The 21,935-nt window shown below is 42.3% G+C and overlaps 2 protein-coding genes and 1 long non-coding RNA gene across 4 annotated transcripts in view; 2 read left to right on the forward strand and 1 right to left on the reverse strand.

Moving 5' to 3' along the window:
• Positions 1–18,516, forward strand: part of TMEM267 (transmembrane protein 267) — a 58,428-nt gene extending 39,912 nt beyond the window's left edge. Inside the window, exon 9 of one of the 2 annotated variants that reach the window (XR_010413288.1) lies at positions 18,390–18,516. The gene's annotated coding sequence lies outside the window, so the exon portion shown is untranslated. The remainder of the gene's footprint in view (positions 1–18,389) is intronic. The other variant, XM_064596723.1, reaches the window with a different exon arrangement.
• CCL28 (C-C motif chemokine ligand 28) overlaps positions 1–21,935 on the forward strand; it is a 30,100-nt gene that overhangs the window by 5,120 nt on the left and 3,045 nt on the right. Inside the window, exon 2 of the mRNA XM_045903813.3 lies at positions 18,390–18,516. Coding sequence (XP_045759769.2) covers positions 18,390–18,516 — 127 coding nt within the window. The remainder of the gene's footprint in view (positions 1–18,389; positions 18,517–21,935) is intronic.
• Positions 228–5,772, reverse strand: LOC135365434 (uncharacterized). The gene is made up of 3 exons (XR_010413289.1): positions 5,240–5,772; positions 1,941–2,109; positions 228–1,204 (listed from the first exon to the last, which is right to left on the reverse strand). It is a non-coding gene; the product is annotated as an uncharacterized LOC135365434 (long non-coding RNA).

Consider the following 21,935-nt stretch of genomic DNA (forward strand, 5'->3'; position numbering starts at 1 on the left):
TCTTCATTTAATTTTTTTTAAATTTTATTTTATTGTTATGTTAATCACATTACATCATTAGTTTTTGATGTAGTGTTCCATGATTCATTGTTTGCATATAACACCCAGTGCTCCATTCAATACGTGCCCTCTTTAATACCCATCACCAGGCTAACCCCTCCCCCCACCCCCTCCCCTCTAGAAACCTCAGTTTGTTTCTCAGAGTCCATAGTCTCTCAAGGTTCGTCTCCCCCTCCGATTCCCCCCCCTTCATTTTTCCCTTCCTACTATCGTCTTCTTTTTTTTAACATATAATGTATTATTTGTTTCAGAGGTACAGGTCTGTGATTCAACAGTTAAAGATTTTTATTTATTCATTTGAGAAGAAGAGAGAGAGAGAGCACAAGCAGGGGGAGCAGCAGAGGGAGAGGGAGAAGCAGACTTCCAGCCGAGCAGGGAGCCCAATGAGGGACTCAATCCCAGGACCCTGGAAACATGACCCAAGCCCAAGGCAGATGCTTAACCAACTGAGCCACCCAGGTGCCCCTCCATTTAATTCATCATAGATAAGAGTATAGCTATTTAACACACAGTCATTTTTAAAAATTTGGGTCATTCATCTTATAGGCAACATACAAACTTCTGGGAATAGTTTGGAATATTGAAGTTCCATTTATTCATTCATTATCAGCGAGAGTCTTATTAAGAGACAGAAACCTGATAAAAAATTTGAACAGGGTAAGTTTAATATATCAAATTATTAACTATAACAAGACATAGGCTGGAAGGAGGTAAACAGAACTCTAAAGAGTATAGGGATGGGTAGGGCTGATATTGGTAGAGCTGAAGTGGAGTTTTCAAGGGAAGAGATCCTGTCCCCCTTCCCCGCCCAGCTGAGATTCAGACCGTGTTGGAGAGGGCACAGCCGCGGCTCACCGAATGGCCAAGAAATCCCTTGGTCTGCCCTCCAATGTGCAGGGGGCAAGTTCTTCACGGGGAGGTGTCCCGCTGGAGACATTCTGCCACCAAACTGCCACCAAACTGCCTGGGCAGGTGCTGCTAGCTGTCCTGAGCTACCGGAGTGGGGGCCAGAGAAGCTGCAGCCCGGCGGGAGTGGGGCCGGCATGAGCCCCCCGGGGAGGAGCACCTGCAGCCTGGAAGGAGAACCCCTTCTCGCTGCAATGCGTTCCAGTGTCCTCCATGACGGAGCTTAACATCAGGCCAGCTGGTGAAGGGAAGAATTTAAAGGGCTCATGTTACTTCCACAGAACTAGCAATTAAGGATGAATTTGAAGCTGAGGGGCAGTAAATGGACAATAGGCACATTTTACAAACACTTAATATTGACACCTGGATACCTACTATGGGGCAGGCAATGCAGTTTTGTTTCTAATTATTATTATTATTTTTAAAGATTTTATTTATTTATTTGACAGAGAGAGTGCACAAGCAGGGGGAGCAGCAGGGAGAGGGAGAGGAGAAGCAGGCTCCCTGCTCAGCAAGGAGCCTGATGCAAGGCTTGATCCCAAGACCCTGGGCCGAAGGCAGACGCTCAACGACTGAGCCACCCAGGCGCCCCTTGTTTCTAATGATTGAGTGTTTACTATTTGTCACTTTGTTCTAAGCACTTAAGTATATAAAGCCATGCAATCTTCATAACACGCCTATGAGGTAGGTGCTATCACCACCCCCATATTACAGATAAAGAAACAGACAGAATTAAGTAACTCATCCAACATAAGCTAGTAAGTGGTAAAGCCAGGAACTGAATCTGGTTGGTTGTCTCCATATGCTTTACTACTGTGCAGTAATGCCTTTCAGCATGTCCCTCTGGCACAAAGTTATCCCCATCCCCTTCAGGACTAGTCCCGACCACTCCAAGTGTCCATGCTGTGAGAAGTACCAATGACCAAATGTCTTCACATTAAGGTAAAGAAAAAGCCTCATTCACTCTTCATTACCAAACATTATCCCATGGTTCCAAAAAGTATCTGCGAGGATATTAATTGGGCATAGCAATTTCATGCATCATTGCTTGGTGAGTCCTTCCTGCTTCCTCGATGTTAGCAGTGGACACCTTCATCTGTAGGCATCCATAGTGCGATATGGCTCCGTAAGGTGTGAAGTCCACTAGAACAGGGAAATGTAACCTTAACCAAACACATTCAAAACATTATCTTTATTTACGTATTGGCCTTCTTAAATGGCACTCACAAACTTGAGATGCTGATAGCAGGCAAGTGAATCTTTCTTACTGTTTTTATCTTTATCCTGGGAATCCTTTCTCCAATAGTAGCATAAACCTTTGCTTTGTTTCTGTTTTACTATGCTCTATAAAGCGTTCTTTATACCAGTGTTTTTCAAACTGCATTTCTTTTTTTTTTTTTAAAGATTTTATTTATTTATTTGAGAGAGAGAGAATGAGAGAGAGCACATGAGAGGGGGGAGGGTCAGAGGGAGAAGCAGACTCCCTGCCGAGCAGGGAGCCCGATGCGGGACTCGATCCAGGGACTCCAGGATCATGACCTGAGCCGAAGGCAGTCGCTTAACCAACCAAGCCACCCAGGCGCCCCAAACTGCGTTTCTAATAAGCCCTCAAACGATGCCACTGCTGCAGCTCTGGGAATCACACTTCGAGCAGCAAGAGACTACACAGCTCAGTAAGAGGGGAAGCTGGTTCATCGCTCTGTAATAACAGGATCATTTCCTTAAAACCCTGAATCTAATTTTTATATCATGAATTTGATGTGCAGTGTTTTAGCATTAATCTTAACAGATCTTGAGCAGGAAATTTTTAAAGCCTTGATACAAAATTGGATCACAGACAGAACAAAATCGGGGACAGACATTCATGGCAAATGACCCACCCAACTCTCTGAATACTGGAAATATTACAGTAACAAAACCCAAACCAAGAGAATCAATAGCAGTAACACTTTAATAAGACAAACAGTAATACTTTTAATTGAGATACCAATATCTCTATTATTAAATATAATTATTAAATTATTAATTATATTGGATTATTAAATTATTAATTATATTATCAAATTATTAAATATAATGGACAAATTATTTATCATATTGAGTTGACCCCTAATTACTTGAGTGATGGTGGAGGAATAATGTTTCTGAAAAGCATGTGTAATTTAAGGACATTTGGGACATAAGACCTTGATCAAATATAGGTAATCTTATTTCCTAAAAAAAAAAAAGGAAAATTATTTTAATAGCATTAAAAGCCTTAAAACAAGATACAATGAAATTAAGACAAAAGAACTTAGTTCAGCTCAAGAGACATTTATTTAGCATTAATACCAGGTACTATGCTATGTGGTGTGGGTACAAATATACACTGAGGGAGCTCACAGTCAAAAGACACAGTCAGAAACTCTTAATTTTATATATGGTAATGACAGGAAAGCACAGGATGCGGTGGGACCAGAGATTCACATAAGAAAACAGCAAGACTGGGAAAAAGGAGACAATTAATGACATCTTGAACTTGGTCATTAGTTAACAGGGATGAAAAGGGGGGAGACAAATCTGAGAAATGTCAGAGTAAAATATACAGGAGTTTGTGACTGGCTGTGGGGAGTACAGAAGGAGGATGGAATGACACATGGGTTTCTGGGTAGCAGTAAATGACCATTATGTGAGATGAGAAAAGGAAAGGAACAGATTTTCAGTGGTAAGAAATAATGCCTTCAGTTTGGGATTTATTAAGTTGGGGAGTCTGTGGAATATTCAAGTGTATGTTCAACAGCAGTTGAATATATGTCAGAATTATTGGGGTAGAGGTTAAAGCAGACAAAGATATCTTAAAGTTACTGACACAGGTAGTAATTCAAAGCATGAGAAGATGTGAATGGAAAGAAGAGTGGAAGGTCAAGGATGGAACTTTGAGGAATGCTAACTATCGAGGAGAGGGCAAAGGAGGAGGCGTTCAAGAGCAGAGAACATAATTTCTCGGTATTAGGAAAATTAGGAGAGATTAGTGTCTTGTCAACCAGGGATATGGAAAATTCCCAGGAAGGACTGGGTACCAATGTCACATGCGGCAAGGAGGCCCTGAAAGATTAATGTGAGACAAACATCTGCTTTTGGAGGCATCCTGAGGGCAGGTACTTTGACTAATTTTTGTGTATTTAGTGCCTAGAACAATGAAAGACACAAGGTAGGCACTCCACAAATGCTTATGGAATTTTATTGAGCTGGTAATCACTTTCATTAGTAAAATAATACATTTACTCAAATGATTCAAACTCAAAAACTTTTGTGAGATGGTGCTGATATTTTCCCAAGGGACTTTTTCCTTAACCTAATCCAGGCTAAATTTTCAGTAAAAAATAAAATAAAGGAAATGTAGAAAACTCATCAATCCAATGAAGGAAAGGAGGAAAAAATGATAAAAACACAAAATAAGGTGGGTAAGTAAATTTAACCAAAAGGTTAGTGTCACAGTATTAATATCAGAAAAGTAGAATTTAGGCAAAAACTTGCAATAGGACTAGAGGAATGTTACAGAAGGATAAAAAGTATTAGTTCAGGGGTGCCTGGGTGGCTCAGTCATTGAGCGTCTGCCTTTGGCTCAGGTCATGATCCCAGTGTCCTGGGATCAAGCCCTGCATCGGGCTCCCTGCTCCACGGGAAGCCTGCTTCTCCCTCTCCCACTCCCCCTGCTTGTGTTCCCTCTTTCGGTGTGTCTCTCTCTGTCAAACAAACAAGTCTGCCTTCAGTTCAGGTCAGGATCCTGGGGTCCTGGGATCCTGCCAGTGGCTCCCTGCTCAGTGGGGAGCCTGCTTCTCCCTCTCCCTCTGCCCCTACCTCCTGCTCATGCTCTCTCTCACGCGCGTTCTATCTCAAATAAATAAAATCTTAAAAAAAAAAAAAACAAAAAAACTGCCTGCAAGGCTAGTGCCTCACTCCAACCCCGGGTGTGGACAGAAGGATACTTGTGCGTATCTGAAAATATAACCCCAAGTGATCTACTGCAAAATCGTAAGAAAAAAATCTGACATGATCTCGACAATAGCGTAAGATTTTTTTTTTTTTTAAGATTTTATTTATTTATTTGAGAGAGAGAATGAGAGAGAGCACATGAGAGTGGGGAGGGTCAGGGGGAGAAGCAGACTCCCTGCCGAGCAGGGAGCCCGATGCGGGACTCGATCCCGGGACTCCAGGATCATGACCTGAGCCGAAGGCAGTCGCTTAACCAACTGAGCCACCCAGGCGCCCTAGCGTAAGATTTTTAACATACCCGCATCAGAAACTGATCAATCAAAAAACGACAATTTCCCCGCAGCTCTATGAAGGGCAGGCGTTAGTAGGCCAGGCCGGTGCCGGGCGCTCGGGGCCCTGTCCGGCCACCCAAACGCGTCCCTAGGACTCCGGGGCAGAGGCTGGACTCTGGCGAGCTCCCAGGCCACGCCGAGCAGGTGCAGGCACTTCCTCCAAGCCTTCCCGGAAAAGGCCCGCGCTCGCGGGCGACCATGGCCCCTCCCCTGGGCGTATTCCTTATTCTACGTGGGCCGTTGCTTCCTGAAGGTCCTCTCCCTGCGCCGCGCGCACCACCCACGGGCTAACAGAAAAGTCGCCGGACCGCGCCAGTGGTGCCAAGCCCGTTGCGCACGCGCACAGGCCGGAAGAGCGGCGGGATGTGGCCCCAGTATACGAAGAGAAACACCACCCGCTTCTCGTTGCAGCCGCTCTCTGTCTTGGGCTCTGGCTTGGGCTCCGGTTCCAGCACCAAGTATCCCGCTCCCAGCCTCTCCTACTCCACGGCCGCCATAACCGCAGACACGTGGGCGCGACAGCCGTAAAGCGCCCCGACGTCGTGCTTTTGTCTTTTCCCCCCTTCTTTGGTTTTGGTTTAGTTTCCTCTGATTTTTCTTTTCTAGGTTTTTGGGTGGAACGCTTAGTTATTTTTCGTGAGTGTGTTTTAAATAAATGCACTTAGGCTAAATTTACATCCCACCCGATATAATAAGTAGTACTTCCGTTTTTTGGAGTAAATATTTTGTGATTTTTTTTTCTTTAACCTATGAATCGAATACAGTTTTTAGTTTCAAAACATGGTATTTGTAAGTTTATAAATATTTTATATAATATTTAGATCCAAACTTTAAAAAAAATTAAAAATATTTATTTGACAGAGAGAGGGAGAGAGCACAAGCAGGGGGAGCTGCAAGCAGGAGAGGGAGAAGCAGGCTTCCCGCGGAGCAGGGAGCCGGATGTGGGGCTCGATCCCAGGACCCCCGGACCATGACCTGAGCCCAAGGCGGAGCGAACGAGGCGCCCCAAGATCCAAACTTTTAAACGGATACTTTGCACAGGAACCTCCTCTTCAAACACTATTAAGAAGAAGAATTTTTAAAAAAAGCCCTCACTGCAGATAATGCTATATAATTTTGTGATGTAAGGGAGGAAAAAACCCTTTTCCTTCTTCCCTTCTAGGTTCTTGACTGTGGCCCCTGTAACAAAAGACATTAAAAAGGGGAAAAGCATACAAATCTATGTAAGTTTTAGTTGACATGGGAGCCTTCATAAGGAAAGGAAGACCCAAAGGAGCAGTTTGAGTCAACGCTTATAAAGTTGGACTGAGCGGTAAATTGTGAAAAAGTAACAAGACAAAGGGACTTGGGCTAGGGCGGTTAATCATGAAAGTGACCGGGAAGATGAGGGTTAGTTTAACCGGGGTTGGTTTGTACAGATTTCTCTTCGCCTCAACTTGCCCTGGAGTGCAGTAACACCATCTCACTCCACCCAGAGGAGGGGTGAAGTGCCGCCCTCTGGTGATAAAAATGTCTTTCTTCCTCCAAGTGCAGGGAGGGCACCTTTTACTTAAGAGTTTATCTCCTGCTTTTAGGAAGTTAGAAAGCGGGGCGCCTGGGTGGCTCAGTCGTAGGGCATGTGCCTTTGGCTCGGGTCGTGATCCCAGGGTCCTGGGATCGAGCCCCACATCGGGCTCCCTGCTCAGCGGGAAGCCTGCTTCTCCCTCTCCCACTCCCCCTGCTTGTGTTCCCTCTCTCGCTGTGTCTCTGTCAAATAAAATCTTAAAAAAGAAAAAAAGGAAAGGAAAGTTAGAATGCCCTTTTTGCATTGCTGTTTTTTTAAGTTAAGTTTTTAAACTTAAAATCAGTATGCCAGAGTGGCAATTTTTGGGGTGGGGTTTTCTGAATACCTTCAGTGAAAGTAAATTAGAAATTGTAGATGAAATGGACAATTTCTTAGAAAACTAAGATACCAAGATTGACTGGAGAAGGTATAGAAAACCCAAAAAAGCATAACTATTAAAGAAATTAAATCAGAGTTGAACATATTTCCGTCAAATAGACACCAGGCCTGGATGGTTTCAGAGGTTTTACCAAGCACTGGAGGAACAGATAGTCCTCATCTTATTACAAACTCTTCAAATAATAGAATAACAGAGAAAGCTACTCAATGCATTGTTGAGATTAATATAACCTTAACACCCAAAACATTCAAGATTCATATCAGAGGATGAAAGTATGGACTGATCTTGTTTATGAAAATAAATGCAAAAATTTAAATAAATAGCAGATCAAACTCAGAATCATATAAAAATTAATACCTTATGACCAAGTATGGTTTATCCCAGGAGGGCAGGGAAGAAAATAGATTAATCCATCATAGTAATTTAAAATCTTTGTATTGAGTTTACCATGGGCTAAGCACTGTTCTAGGCATCTAGCAAAGTAATGAATTAAAGGAAAAAAGCCTTGGGGTGCCTGGCTGGCTCAGTCTGTAGAGCATGTGACTCTTGTTCTTGGAGTTGTGAGTTCAAGCCCCACATTGGGTGTAGAGATTACTTTAAAAAAATTTTTTTAAATGAAGGAGAAAAAAAGAAAAAATGGAGAAAAGTCTTTCATTGCTATATAGGAATTAAGAAGGAAGAGATAAAAACATGTTTACCTAGAAAACCAAAGAATGTCAACTCCAAATGATTATACCTATAAAAAGCTCAGCAAAGTTGCTGGATACAAGATCAACATAAAACAATCCACAGCATTTCTACACATCAAAAATAACTAGAAAAAGTAATTTTTCCAAAAACCACAATAGCATAAAACCTGTAAGGTACTTAGGAATATATCTAAGATAAGATATATAACAATATTTTATTATTTTCTTTATAAAGGTCTGGAAGGACATCAAAGAAACCCTGAATAACTAGAGAGATAATTCAACATTTATGGAGGGGAAAACAATATTTTTCAGATGTCCGGTCTCCCAAAATAATAAATAAATTCAGTGTAATTCCAACCAAAATTTCAAAGATTTTGGCAGAACTTAACAAGCAGATTCTAAAATTTATAGGAATGGTAAAGGGCCAAGAATAGTCAAGACAATTTTGAAGAACAAGTTGGGTAAGGGGACTTAATTGTGTTAGGTATTAGGATTGATGAAAAAGTCATCTTAATTGAGAGAGTATGAAACTGATGCAAAGATAGGTAAATAGAGCAACGAAACAAGAGAAAGCCCAGAAACAGCCCTATGTGTATGTGGGAACACGAAGATTTAAGGGGTGTCTACACATCAGTGAGACTGGGCAGTTCCACTGTGGAAAGGCAGCGATCTTGCCAACAGAAGATCCCTCTGTACTTATACAGACAAGAGAACACACTATATTACTGAGTGAGCATTAGCAGATTTACAAGCCTTTTGAAAGTGACTCTGAAGTTAGAACAGAATCGCACACATTATATACAGGAAACAAGCAAGAATAACTTCTTATCTCCTCAAAAAACAGAGGTTTGCACCTTGTGGCAATCCCCGTACATCCTGTGAGAGACCCTGAGCTAATTCCAGAGGCACGTTTTTACACATCTAGAGGTTCTTTGGCAGTGACCTTAGATATATAGCTATAGTATAACAACTGGAGACTGGGTTTTAATACTTAGGGAAATTTGCCTCTGTTGCAAAAGTTAGGGTAAGAACTCAGACTCACTATGTCTCTAAGGAAACACTCTTTAAGAAAGAAGGGAAGGGGAAAATGATCTCTTTGTCTTTTATAAATGGAGAAAATAATTTTTATTTACCTCTATGGTTCTGAGATACTGGTTATCTTTATGCAAACAATTATGTTCCTGGCTCACAACATACATAAAATCTGGGTGTAAAAAGCAAAACTTTTTTTTTAATTAGAAAATATGTACTGAACACTAATTATGTCCTGGACACCACGGATATGAAAATGGATAAAGCACCGTCCTTTCAATCAAGGAGTGTAGATTCTAGCAAAGGAAATAGATCTATAAACCAAAAAATGATGATGAACACCCTATAAAGAAGTAAACACTCTAAAAGAAGTATAGGGCGCCTGGGGGAAGCTTGTTGAGATTTGATGATGGGATCTGATGTCAGGTCCCAAGTCCTCAACTGGCCTCCCTAAGCTACGTTTGCGGGGGAAATTGTCCAGAAGGCTGCTTTAGTTAGGGAAAGATTCACACTGGTGGAACTTTAGCCTCAAGCCTGGTGGGCTGGCCTCTGTGGCTGAGAACTGGCAGGCTCAGTTGCTAAAAAGCAAAGCTTTTAAAACAAAATTATTTTTATGACCTCCAGCTAGATAAGGATTTGCTAAATATGATATAATAGTGAACTATAAAGAAAAACTTTAAACATAGTTAAAAGATACGCTACCAAGTGGGAGAAAATAGTATCTAATGAAAAAGATTGGAACCCAAGATATTTTAGGAATTCCTTTAAATAAATAAGGGGAGGGAAACAAACTAAAAACCAAACAAAAAAACTGGTAAAATAGGATTCAGCAATTTAAAGAGGTAATTTAATAGCCAATCATTTCACTCATATGGAAATGGCAAATTTAGGCCACATTGAGATATCATTTCAATCCCACCAGGTTGGCAAAATTTTAAAGTGACATTATGAAGTGTTGTGGAGAATGTACAGAAATGGAACTTTAGGGGCACCTGGGTGGCTCAGTCGTTAAGCGTCTGCCTTCGGTTCAGGTCATGATCCCAGGGTCTTGGGATCGAGCCCTGCATCGGGCTCTCTGCTCAGCGGGGAGTCTGCTTCTCCCTCTCCCACTCCCTCTGCTTGTCTCTCACTCCCCCTGCTTGTCTCCCACTCCCCCAGGGAGTTCCCTCTCTCGCTGTGTCTCTCTCTGTCACATAAATAAATAAAATCTTTAAAAAAAAAAAAAAAAGAACAGAAATGGAACTTTAATCTACTACAGGTGGGAGTGTAAGTAGGTATAATCACTTTGAGAGCAATTTGCCAGTATCACAGGATAAGGTGCATATTTCCTCTCTGTAGCCTTCCGATTTTAGTTTATGTGCTGCCAAAGCAAGTATATCCTACAACCTAGTGATTCCATGCAGTCTGTTCTCTAGAGCAGTGGTTCTCCAAGAGTGTTCCAGAACTGGCAGAATCAGCATCACTTGGGGAGTTGTTAGATGTGCACATTTTCAGGCCTCATCCCAGATTTACTGAATCAGAAGCCTAAAGTGGGGGAGAGATTGACAGCAATTGGGTTGAAAAAGCTCTCCAAATGATTCTGATGCACGTTTAATTTTGAGAACCACTGCCTTAGAGAACTTCTCATACAGCCCTGGGGGAGACATAGAAGACCAAGCAAAGCTTAGCTTAAGGTGCCAGACCTTCTGGTATCTGGATTCCAATCCCAGCCCCACCATTTCTTGGCCCCCCCTTTAAGCTGGAGAAAGTTATGTAACTTTTCTTTTTATTAGTGACCCATCTCTGAGATGGGGATAAATATAGTACCTTCGGCATGAAGTTGCTGTGAATGAAGTAATTCACATATGGCAGTGGATGGCCCAGAGTAAGCACTCAACAAATGTAGGCTCTTATTATCATTAGGGTATTTATTGCAGCCCTACTTGTTAACCCTAAAGTATTGAAAACATATTTCTTAAAAGTAAGACTGAAAGCAAGCATGGAAAAGGATTAAAATTGGTAAAATTTGGTTAGTGGGTATATAGGTGTTGTATCATCCTTTGTACTTTTCTAGGTGTTATTTCACAAGCAAAGAAGAATAGCAGAAGTGTTATTAGTATCCCTCCACACTTAGATTTCTACATAAGATTGTTTAAGTCAATCATGATGTCTTCATTAGAAATGTTTCCATAGAGGTTACTGAACTTGTGTTTTTGGCAGAAGATACAAGGTGATGTGGTCCCAGCACACTTTTCATATCTTCCTCTCATAACTTGCACTCATAATATCTTATAATCCCCACTAAATGTGCATAAATTCTGTCTTTTCCCACTTTTGTGCCTTTATACCCATTCTCATCCACTTTTACAGCCCTATTCAAACTCTCCATCTTTCAAGTTCCCAGCTCAAATGTCACCTCCTTGATAAAGATGTACGTGGATCTGTTATCTTTTCTGCCTCTGAATGTTCCAGATTTGAAAGATGATGCAGGGATGCCTGGGTGGCTCAGTCAATTAAGCATCCAATTCTTCATTTTGGCTCAGGTCATGATCTCAGGATTGTGAGTTCGAGCCCTGCATCTTTCTCCGCGCTGAGCATGGAACCTGCTTAAGACTCTCTCTCTCCCTCTCCCTCTGCCCCCACCCACCTGGCTCATGCTCTCTCTCTCTAAATCTCTAAATGATTCAAACATCGACTTCAATTCACTGAATACACACATCAGATGCTACCCATGGAAACTGTATGGTCCAGGCTTCACTGACAGGTGAATTGGTGAATAGAAATTATGATGTTCTGAGTCCTGGCCTTCTTCCCTAGTCAGTCATTACAGGGTTTTCCCCAGGATCCGCAATACAAATATTCTTGATAATTCTCAAATTGCGGGTCATAGAGAAGGGTCTTTCCCTCTAGGAGTCTGGGAAAGGTGGTCTGAAGTGATGAAGGATAGCTGGAAGGCAGGCAGGCAGGCAGGTAGGGACAAGGGACCCCCGCCCTAAGAGGAAACCACCCTGAAAAGGATTTTACATCACCCTGGAAGGAGCCTTCCACCCTTTCCCATGTGACAGACAGATGACAAAAACCTGATTGGATGGCAGGTGCATGGAGGGTTAATCAGATGAAAACAGCCCGCCAACAAGCCCATAAGGACCCCTAGACTTAGAAACTCCGGTGGCAACCCTCTCGGGTCTCCTTCCTCTTGGGGAGCTTTATACTATCGCTCAATAAACTTTACTATTGCTCAATAAACTGCTTTGCTGCCCACAGCTCTTCGTCTGGTCTACCTCTTCATTCTTTGAAGTGGCGTGACCAAGAACTGTGGGCAATGAAGGAGAAGGAAATCCTGTAACAATAGGTTCGAGAGGCTGACCTCTCACGTAATCAGTGCCCCTACCTGCAGGTTTTTGTGCCTCTGCTGGGCAGCCGCTGTTGACCCACTGCCTACCCACCGGTGGGTCCCTTTTCCCCAGAGGAATGACCTTAGGACAGCACAGAAGTGCATCTACTGTTCTCATAAATCACCTCTCCAAAGAGATTCCCAGATGGAGCTGTTAGGCCAACACACTCTGGAGTGTCCTTTCCTTTTTTTTTTTTTAAAGATTTTATTTATTTATTTGACAGAGACATAGCGAGAGAGGGAACACAAGCAGGGTGAGTGGGAGAGGGAGAAGCAGGCTTCCCGCTGAGCAGCGAGCCTGATGCGGGGCTCGATCCCAGGACCCTGGGATCATGACCTGAGCCGAAGGCAGGCGCTTAACGACTGAGCCACCCAGGCGCCCCTGGAGTGTCCTTTCCAAAGCAAAGATGCATGTCTGGGGCAGTTAGGAAGGGGGGTGGGTGTGGAGCAGAAAAAGCCTCACAATAAACCGAAGATCATTGCTTGTTCACACCTCTGGGCCCTGCAGTTTTATTAAGCCCACTCTGCAAGACTTCTTTTTTATTTGCAATAATTTTCTTCCCATATTTCCCTCGGGGAACCCCTACTCCATCAGACAGTCTGTGTCTGTGTAAACTCCAGCTTGGGAACAAAAGCAGTTTCTTTCCCGTGGGATTCCTTGCTTTATGCAGTGGAAGACCAGGGTGGTGTTTTGGGGAAGGCTTAGCTTTCTAATCTCATATCAGCTTGCTTTCCCAACCAAGTAACTGTATCAATTGGATTAAAACTATGTAAATGCGGGGTGCCTGGGTGGCTCAGTCGTTAGGCGCCTGCCTTCGGCTCAGGTCATGATCCCAGGGTCCTGGGATCGAGTCCCACGTCGGGCTCCCTGCTCTGCGGGAAGCCTGCTTTTCCCTCTCCCACTCCCCCTGCTTGTGTTCCTGCTCTTGCTATGTCTCTCTCTGTCAAAAAAATAAATAAAATCTTAAAAAAAAAAAACCACAAAACTATGTAAATGTGGAAGAAATGTCACCTGATCCCTTTTCTCAACCTTATTGTCATCTCTAAATCTTTCCTATCTGGAAATTCTGGATCATCACTGAAATAGAGGGAGTTGCTGACCACTCTGAAATGGAAATGCGACCGAATGAAAAAACCTGTAGGAGGCGCTGTTCCCCAAAATAATCCTAACATTGACCCAGTCTGAACTGCCCTGGTAACAGTTTTGGTTGCCTGACTTTTTGAGCACTCTTCAAAGGATTCCATCTCTCTTGGTTTTTTTATATTTCCAGCTGCCTCAGGAGGGCACCAGTCACTTCTGCCAACATGTAATAAATCTGGCCTGCCTCTTGCCTTTTGATAGTTAATCCAGTTTAGATTAAAGGATCTCCAGGTGTGTCCATCCTACCTTAACATAGGAGAAATATAATCTAGTTTACTAAGTGCATATAGCTCCTGGGTGCTTTTCTGGCTTAAAACTATTCCTTGAATTGATGTCACCACTCAGATAACTCAAATTCCTAATCACACAGGTTTGCCTATGATTCTTAATTCCCACGATGCTTCTGAAAGTCCATTTCATATTTTATAGCTGCTCGGGTCAAAACTAATAGCAGGGTTCTGAGTATTAGCTCTCTGAAGCTAGTAACTCTTCATCATTCTACTCCCAGGGCTAGCATAGTGATTCACTATATAAGAACTTATAAGTATATATATATAGAGAGAGAGATCACTCTATAAGAATTCACCTGTAATTCTTACATAGTGAGATGATGAATGAATGGATGGCTACGTGAATAAACCCAAAACTTTGGGATATCAAACTTGACTTGGAGAATAGGAAGCACAGCGTAGCTAAATAAGCAATTAGTTTTAAGAAATAAATTCATTAATAAATGTAAGGACAACCAATGTTCTGTTCTCCTATAGCACTTAAAAAATGGAAATATAATTCACATACCATAAAATTCAACATTTTAAAGTGTACAATTCAGTGGTTTTTAGTATATTCACAGATTTGTACAACCATCACTACTATCCAATTCCAACACGTTTCATTAACCCCAGAAGAGACCATGCACCTGCTAGCAGTCACTCCCCATTCCCGCCTGCCCCCAACCCCTGGCTACAACTAATCTGCTTTCTGTCTCTGTGTATTTGCCTCTCCTGGACATTTCCTATAAATGGAATTGTATACTATGCGGCCTTTTGAATCTGGCTTCTTTCACTTGTAACCTCATTCCACTTTGACCATCAATCTGTTAACATTTGTTTTGCTGTGTTGTGACTATTTGTTGACCTCCCTGCCTCCCACCGGACTATTAAATATCACAAGGACAGAAACTATGCCTTGTTTATTTCAACATTTCTAATGCAGAGTTCAGGACCTGGCACAGAGCAGACACTCAGTAAATGTTTGCTTTTCCCATTCTGGTGAATCTGGTTGTTTGGTGCTTGGGTATTCCTCTCTGGACATATGCATAACATTGCATAACAATGCAATATGCATATATTATATGCATAACAAAATGAAAAGCCCCTTACTTGGTCTAGATTGAGAGGAAAGAGGCAGGTCCTTGTGGCATGACATGGCTTGCACTGGGAAAGGTAAACATTTTCCTCATTTGGGCTGCTGCAGACTTGCTTGACAGGTAAATTAAAACAAGTGAGGCTAAGCAGGACCATTAATGCTCTGTATCATTTATGTGGATATATTTCAACTATATGAATTCAAATTAGTGGCTTAAAAGTTATTGAGGGGCATGTGGGATGCCAACCTTGTCTTCCCTACTTAGAGTTAATTTTTCTAATTTTCTGTGTTTCTATAGTAGGACTTGGTTCAGATTTCCATAACAGTGGAGGTTTAAAAAAATAGAAATATTGCATGCCTGTTGAAAACTGGCCCCCTCTCTAGAAGTAGTTTTTGCTTATAAATTTGGGCATATATATTTCCATAATTTTTCCTTTGTGTATGTATCACATTCTTTTATAAAAATGGGATCATTTACAGTTCTTGGACTGAAACTTGCTTCTCTCACTTAACAATAAATTATGGGCATTCATTTATCTTAGTGTATATATCCATGTATACCTCATCCTTTATTCCATTTGGATGTACTATTACTTATTTAACTCTTGGTAGACATTTAGGTGGGCTCTAATGTTTTGCTATAGTGAACAGCTGTGCACCTGTCTTTAAGTCTTGTGGGAGTCTTTTGGAAGGACAGAATTCCAGAAGTACAATTGTAGTGGGCCAAAAGGATTGTATCCTAAGCATTTAGTTCCAAATGTGCCTCCTCTACTATAGCCCCTTGAGGACAGGGACATACTATTTTATTTATTCTTGTACCTCCTACTTACTGGTATTGTGCCTGGAACATTTTAACTGCTCAATAAATGTTGTTGAATAATTGAATTAAGTGAATAAATGAGTAATAATGAAAGTTTTGATGCTCAAAGAGTGGGACACATAAACATTTTTTTAAGTCACATAAACATTTTTTTTTAAGATTTTATTTATTTACTTGACAGAGAGAGACACAGCGAGAGAGGGAACACAAGCAGGGGTAGTGGGAGAGGGAGAAGCAGGCTTCCTGCAGAGCAGGGAGCCCGATGCGGGGCTCGATCCTAGGACTTTGGGATCATGACCTGAGGTGAAGGCAGATGCCTAACAACTGAGCCACCCAGGCACCCCTCACATAAACATTCTTAATTTCATAATCAGCTCCTTCTCTACTCCATTGTTGTGAGTGACCTGATGTTTCCATGTGGACAAAGCATGGATATAGAGATCTTCCCCTATCCTAAGGGCAGATACCTCTGTTGCTTAGAGCTGACACTGTGGAGGGATCTAAACATTTCTTTTAGCACCTAATTCAGTGGCTAACTTCTGTTATGAGGCTGACATCTGCAGCCACTATTGGCTGTAATTTCTGAAAAATACTTTTAAAAATTTACTACCTGCTTGGTGGAATGGGAAGCGTAGGAGACTACTGTGTGCATGAGGCCCGTAGGGATCTGCAGATACACGTTTTAGTAGGGGATTGGATTTCCTTTCATATTTGTGTTGCCCTCCTTACATCAGGGGAACATAAGCTCCTCCTAGCTTGACCTCCTTCTCTAGTCACTCCCCACCTTAATGCATCTTGCTTATCATTGCAAGATGGATTTTCCTAAAATCCTTCTCCTTTCCCAAATCTCTAATGGTCCCCATTTCATAAAAACTAACCCTCCTTAGATTCACATTCAGGGCCTCAGTAGCGTGATCTCAGTCCATCTTTTGAACCAAATCTCCCATCGCTCACCTTCCTAACTACCCAGTTCAGATGAAGTGGTTGATTTTTCTCCAGACCCTCAATGCATCTTGGGCTTTTCTGTCTCAGAATTCTTGACCATGCACTTCCTTTAGTATTGACAAGTTGTCTTCGTTTTTCTCCACCCGTCCAAATCCTTAAAGATTCATCCGAGTCCTTCCCTGGTAGGAAACGTAAACCTGCTCCAGGGGCCCATGTGGTCCTTCTCTTCTAAACTCTGTGGGACACTCTGTCCACCTCACTTCTTTCATCTCTTCACTGGTTTTGTGTCTTTGTCTGTACTTAATGTTTTATCTTCCCCAAATACAATGTAAGTTCTGGAAGGGAGAGACATGTCTTGTCCCACGTCTGCAATCACAAAGCCCTTAGTAAGTTTCTGCCCCTTGCTTGGGTGGATTGGCATTCTGTTTCTCTGGAATCTAAAAAGAGAGCCAGGCATGATGTAATGAGCACTGGGTGTTATATGCAACTGATGAATCACTGAACTCTACCTCTGAAACTAATAATATACTATATGTTAATTAATTGAATTTAAATAAAATAAAATAAAAAAAGAAGAGAGCCAGGCCATTATTTGTTTGTTGTTTTTGTTTTTTAAATGCCAGTATAATTAACAGACAATGTTATATTAGTTTCAGGTGTACAATATAGTGATTCAACACTTCCATGCATCACCTGGTGCTCATCGCAAGTGCCCTCCTTCATCCCCATCACCTATTTTACCCAGCCCCACACCCATCTCCCCTCTGGTAACCATCAGTTTGTTCTCTATAGTCAAGAGTCTGTTTCTTGGCTTGCCTCTCTCTCTCTTCCTTCCTTCCTTTCTCCTTCCTTCCTTTTTTTTACCTTTGCTTCTTTGTTTTGTTTCTTAAATTCCACATATGAGTGAAATCATGTGGTATTTCTCTTTCTCTGACCGACTTATTTCACTTAGCATTATACTCTCCGGCTCTATCCATGTTGTTGCAAATGGCAATATTTCATTCTTTTTGATGGCTGAATAATGTTCCAACACACACACACACACACACACACACACACTCTCTCTCTCTCTCTCTCTCTCTCTCTCTCTCTCTCCATCTTCTTTATCCATTCATCTATTGATGGATACTTGGGCTGCTTCCATAATTTGGCTATTGTAAATAATGCTGCTATAAACACAGGGTTACATGTATCTCTTTGAATTAGTGTTTTTGTATTTTTTGGGTAAATGCCCAGTAGTGTGATTACTGGATTGTAAGGTAGTTGTATTTTTTACTTTTTGAGGAACCTCCATACTGTTTTCCAGAGTGGCTGCACCAGTTTGCATTCCCACCAACAGTGCACGAAGATTCCTTTTTCTCCACATCCTCAGCGACACTTGTTGTTTCTTGTGGTGTTGATTTTAGCCATTCTGACAGGTGTGAGGTGATATCTCATTGTGGTTTTGATTTGCATTTCCCTGATGATCAGTGCTTTTGAGCATCTCCTCATGTGTCTGTTGGCCATCTGTGTGTCTTCTTTGGAGAAATGTCTGTTACTGTCTTCTGCCCATTTTTTATTTGGATTATTGGTTTTTTTTTTTTAAAGATTTTATTTATTTATTTGAGAGAGAGAGAGTGAGAGAGAGCCCAAGAGGGGGTAGGGTCAGAGGGAGAAGCAGACTCCCTACTGAGCAGGGAGCCTGACGTGGGACTCAATCCCGGGACTCTGGGATCATGACCTGAGCCGAAGGCAGTCACTTAACCAACTGAGCCACCCAGGTACCCTGCAAGATGTAACATTTTCTTTCTTTCTTCTTTCAGCCATACTTCCCATTGCCTCCAGCTGTTGCACTGAGGTTTCTCATCATGTCTCCCGAAGGCTTCTGGAGAGAGTGAATCTGTGCCGCATCCAGAGAGCCGACGGGGACTGTGACTTGGCTGCTGTCATGTGAGCACTCTTCCGCAGGGAGGGTCTAAACCTGTCCGGGGATCCTTTCTCAGCCCGTGCGCAGTAGGCTGCACAGGCATTGCCTGCTGTGCAGCATACAAGGAATCATTCAAACAAGGGAGGGGAGAGTAAATATTCCACCTTCTTTCTGGCCCCAGGCTCCCCAGAGTGAGCACACGGTGTCTCAGAAGGGGCATGTCCATAACCCCACGTTTGCCTCCGCTGCCCCCACTGCAGTGTGGGATTCAGGATAAACACCTTCAGTCACTGGACAGTGTGTATGACTTTCCCAAGCAACACCAGGGACCTTCTGAGTGAGAAAACAAAACAAAAATGAAAACAGAAGGTGTCTCTGTTCTATTTTCTGGCTTTACCTGTAGCTTTTTCCAGGCAAGTTAATGGGTTGCTGTCATTTTTTACTCTCTGAATGCATCAAGAGTGTATACAAGGTTCAAGGAGAAGTAGAGAGATGTCTGTACCTGTCACATGCAATCAAGCACAAATGCCCATCTTTGCTCTTGATTCTGGGCTGTTGGCTCATGGTGAACCCTTTTCAAGCTTACCTCTGGCTCAGTTATTAAACACTTTAGATTTCTGGAACGGCTGGGTGGCTCAGTTGTTGAGTGTCTGCCTTCAGCTCAGGTCATGATCCTGGGGTCCTGGGATCGAGCCCAGCGTCGGGCCCCCCGCTCAACGGGGAGTCTGCTTCTCCCTCTGCCCCTTCCCCAGCTCACACTTTCTCTCAAATAAATAAATAAAATCTTAAAAAAAAAAAAAAACCTTTAGATTTCTGTGTTCTTCATATCCCCATAGAAACTTTAAAATCTGAAATGCATTGGAATGTAGCAAATCTGGATTCTGACAACAATACTGTGAGAAAGGCATAAATTATCTCCATGTCACGCAAGATAAAGCTGTGCCTGAGGAGTATACAGTTAACTTGGTGACATACAGCTAGAGAATTGCAGAGATGGGCTAAGAACCAGGTCTTGTCGTTCAGAACACCATATACTTCAAAGATCTCTCAAAAGTGATGGTGGGACCCACCATAAAATGCTCTCCCCAAACTTCATTTTATCTGGCACCTTCAAATCATAAGGACAGTGTATTAGGCATCTCTCTGGTGTGCTGGTTTTAACACCACTTATGGCTACAGGGGATGCTAGTGAGCCATTTGGTATTCCCTTCTTGGGGCTACAAATAAACCTACTGCTTATGCTTGCGTTCCTGAGTCACTGAGAAGCCTCTTTATTTATTCAATGAATTCAACTAGTAGTTATTGATTAACGTTTCTGTACCAAGCACCATTCTATCTCATCTTGTGCTGGGGATGCAGCAGCAACCAAATGGACTCTGCCCTCCTAGAGTCTCCAGTGACTCTATTCAGCTGAGTCCTGCAGACCATTCTCTGAGATTTAAGGTCCATCTTTCCCCCTTTCGGAGGGATCCACCTATTACCCAACTTTGAGAAACACTGATCCAAGATAAAATTCTTAGAAGTTCAGAGGAAGAGTTTGTAAGATGTCCACTGATAGATTTCCTTCAGGTTAGGGGGCAGTGAACTCCCTGAAATTAGTGGGTCTGAATGTATGAGCATTGTTTTCTGAGGAGAAGGTTCACAGATTTTATAAGATCCACAAAAAGATCGTAGATATGATATAGTTTAAAAATCACAATTGGGAGGGGAGCACCTGGGTGACTCAGTCAGTTAAATGTCCAACTCTGGATTTTGGCTCAGGTTATGATCTCAGGGTCGTGAGATCAAGCCCCACATCAACATGGAGCTTACTTGAGATTCTCTCTCCCTCTCTCTCTGCTCCCCCAACCCCCACCCGCGCTCTTTTTCTTAAAAAAAAAAAAAAAAATCACACTTGGGGTTAGATGTACAGAGGAAGATAATTCTGGCTCAAACTTTTAATGAGCATGAGTGTCTATGTGGCAGGAGGGTAAGGATTGAGGACTCTGCTTCTCCTCAGTTCCTGTTACCACACTGGATCCACTGGCTTAGGTGGTTTACACTGGAAACCAGTGGTTCCTATAGCAATCCAGGGAGCACTTACTAATGAGGTACTTTCTGAGGGTCGCTTCAAGTTCCCAATTTCTTTGAAAAACTCTCTTACTACATGGCCAAGATTCTAACAGTCTTTTATTTAATCTTAATAAATTAGTGTTGGTAATAGCTGGAGAGTGAAAATCCGTAGGCAGTTCATGGATAGACAGTACTCCGGAGAATTGGAAACATCTCGATGTTTGTGTCAGGTCTACCTACCTATCTTCCTGGCTACTCTCAGAAACACCAAATGCTCAGCTGTCTCTTCTGGCACACGTCTCCCTGGCACACGTCACCTCAGACTGTAGGAGGCTTTGAACTTGTAAGGGATCCCATGGGACTCCCAGGAAGGCATGGGGAAAGAAGGAGAGGAAGTTTCTCTCTGTATGTAAGAGTAAGAACAGATCCTGGGAATTAGCAGAGGATGCCATTGGTAACAGGATTTTCAGGGAAAAAGGTATAGGAAGAGAAATGATATAAGTTCTCATTTTGATAAGGAAAATATTTAAAAAAACATGACTTTTCATTTTAAAAAGCACTTAATTTTAATTAAAGGGAAACCATGAAGTCAATCACTTGGATCTAAAAATGATTTATTCAAGTACAGATTTTTAGATACAGAAAACATTGCAAGTGTTGGAAATATGACTCCCCCGAAGCATGTATTATTAACCACAACTAACAGATATAAATGAGCTTATAGTGAGCTCACTAGATTTCTTTCCTTTTCCTTTTCTGCCTAGAATAGGTCCTTTGTTTCACACCCTATAGATGATCATTGTAATTTTTGTTCTCTGAGAGGGGAGTTTGCTTGTTTAAACCCTTCTACAGCGACTTCATTAAAGAGCTTCTGGTTATTTCTTAACATAAACACAGTGCAGAGTTGTTTATCTTGGGCAGAGGGCTGAGGTTTTTGAAACACAAATATCTGTTGGGAAGAAAACTTGGAGTTCTTAAATAAAGTTATCTGGGAAGCTTGCACATTTTTTGAAAAGTGATTGTTGAGGGGCTGCTCTGCTTAGGGGAAGGGGTAAAGAAATCAGGTTCAGGGGACAGGTTTGATCTCTGTGGTAGGGCCACCCCCGTAGGTCCCTGGGACCGTCTCTAGCTACTCTCTTTTGGGCAAAAGAATCAGGGGATCAGCCTTATGGTTTCTCAGAGCCCAAACTCTCCACCAAGAGACACACAACAGGCTGGGTCAGCGCCCAGCAGAATACTGTGGAGTCGGGGGCGGGGGTGGGGTGGGGGGGTGGGGGGGTGGGGGGGTAGTGTGGGATAGGCCACCTCCTGGTCCAACATTACCTCATCTCTTTTTATCCTGATGATGGAGTACACGGGGGATACAAGTACAAGTTTAAGCAGGCTTTAA

This window comes from Mirounga angustirostris, unplaced genomic scaffold, assembly GCF_029215605.1.
Source record: "Mirounga angustirostris isolate CCGP_5_RB_7025 unplaced genomic scaffold, mMirAng1.0.hap1 SCAF_7, whole genome shotgun sequence".
In the NCBI taxonomy this organism is placed as follows: domain Eukaryota; kingdom Metazoa; phylum Chordata; class Mammalia; order Carnivora; family Phocidae; genus Mirounga; species Mirounga angustirostris.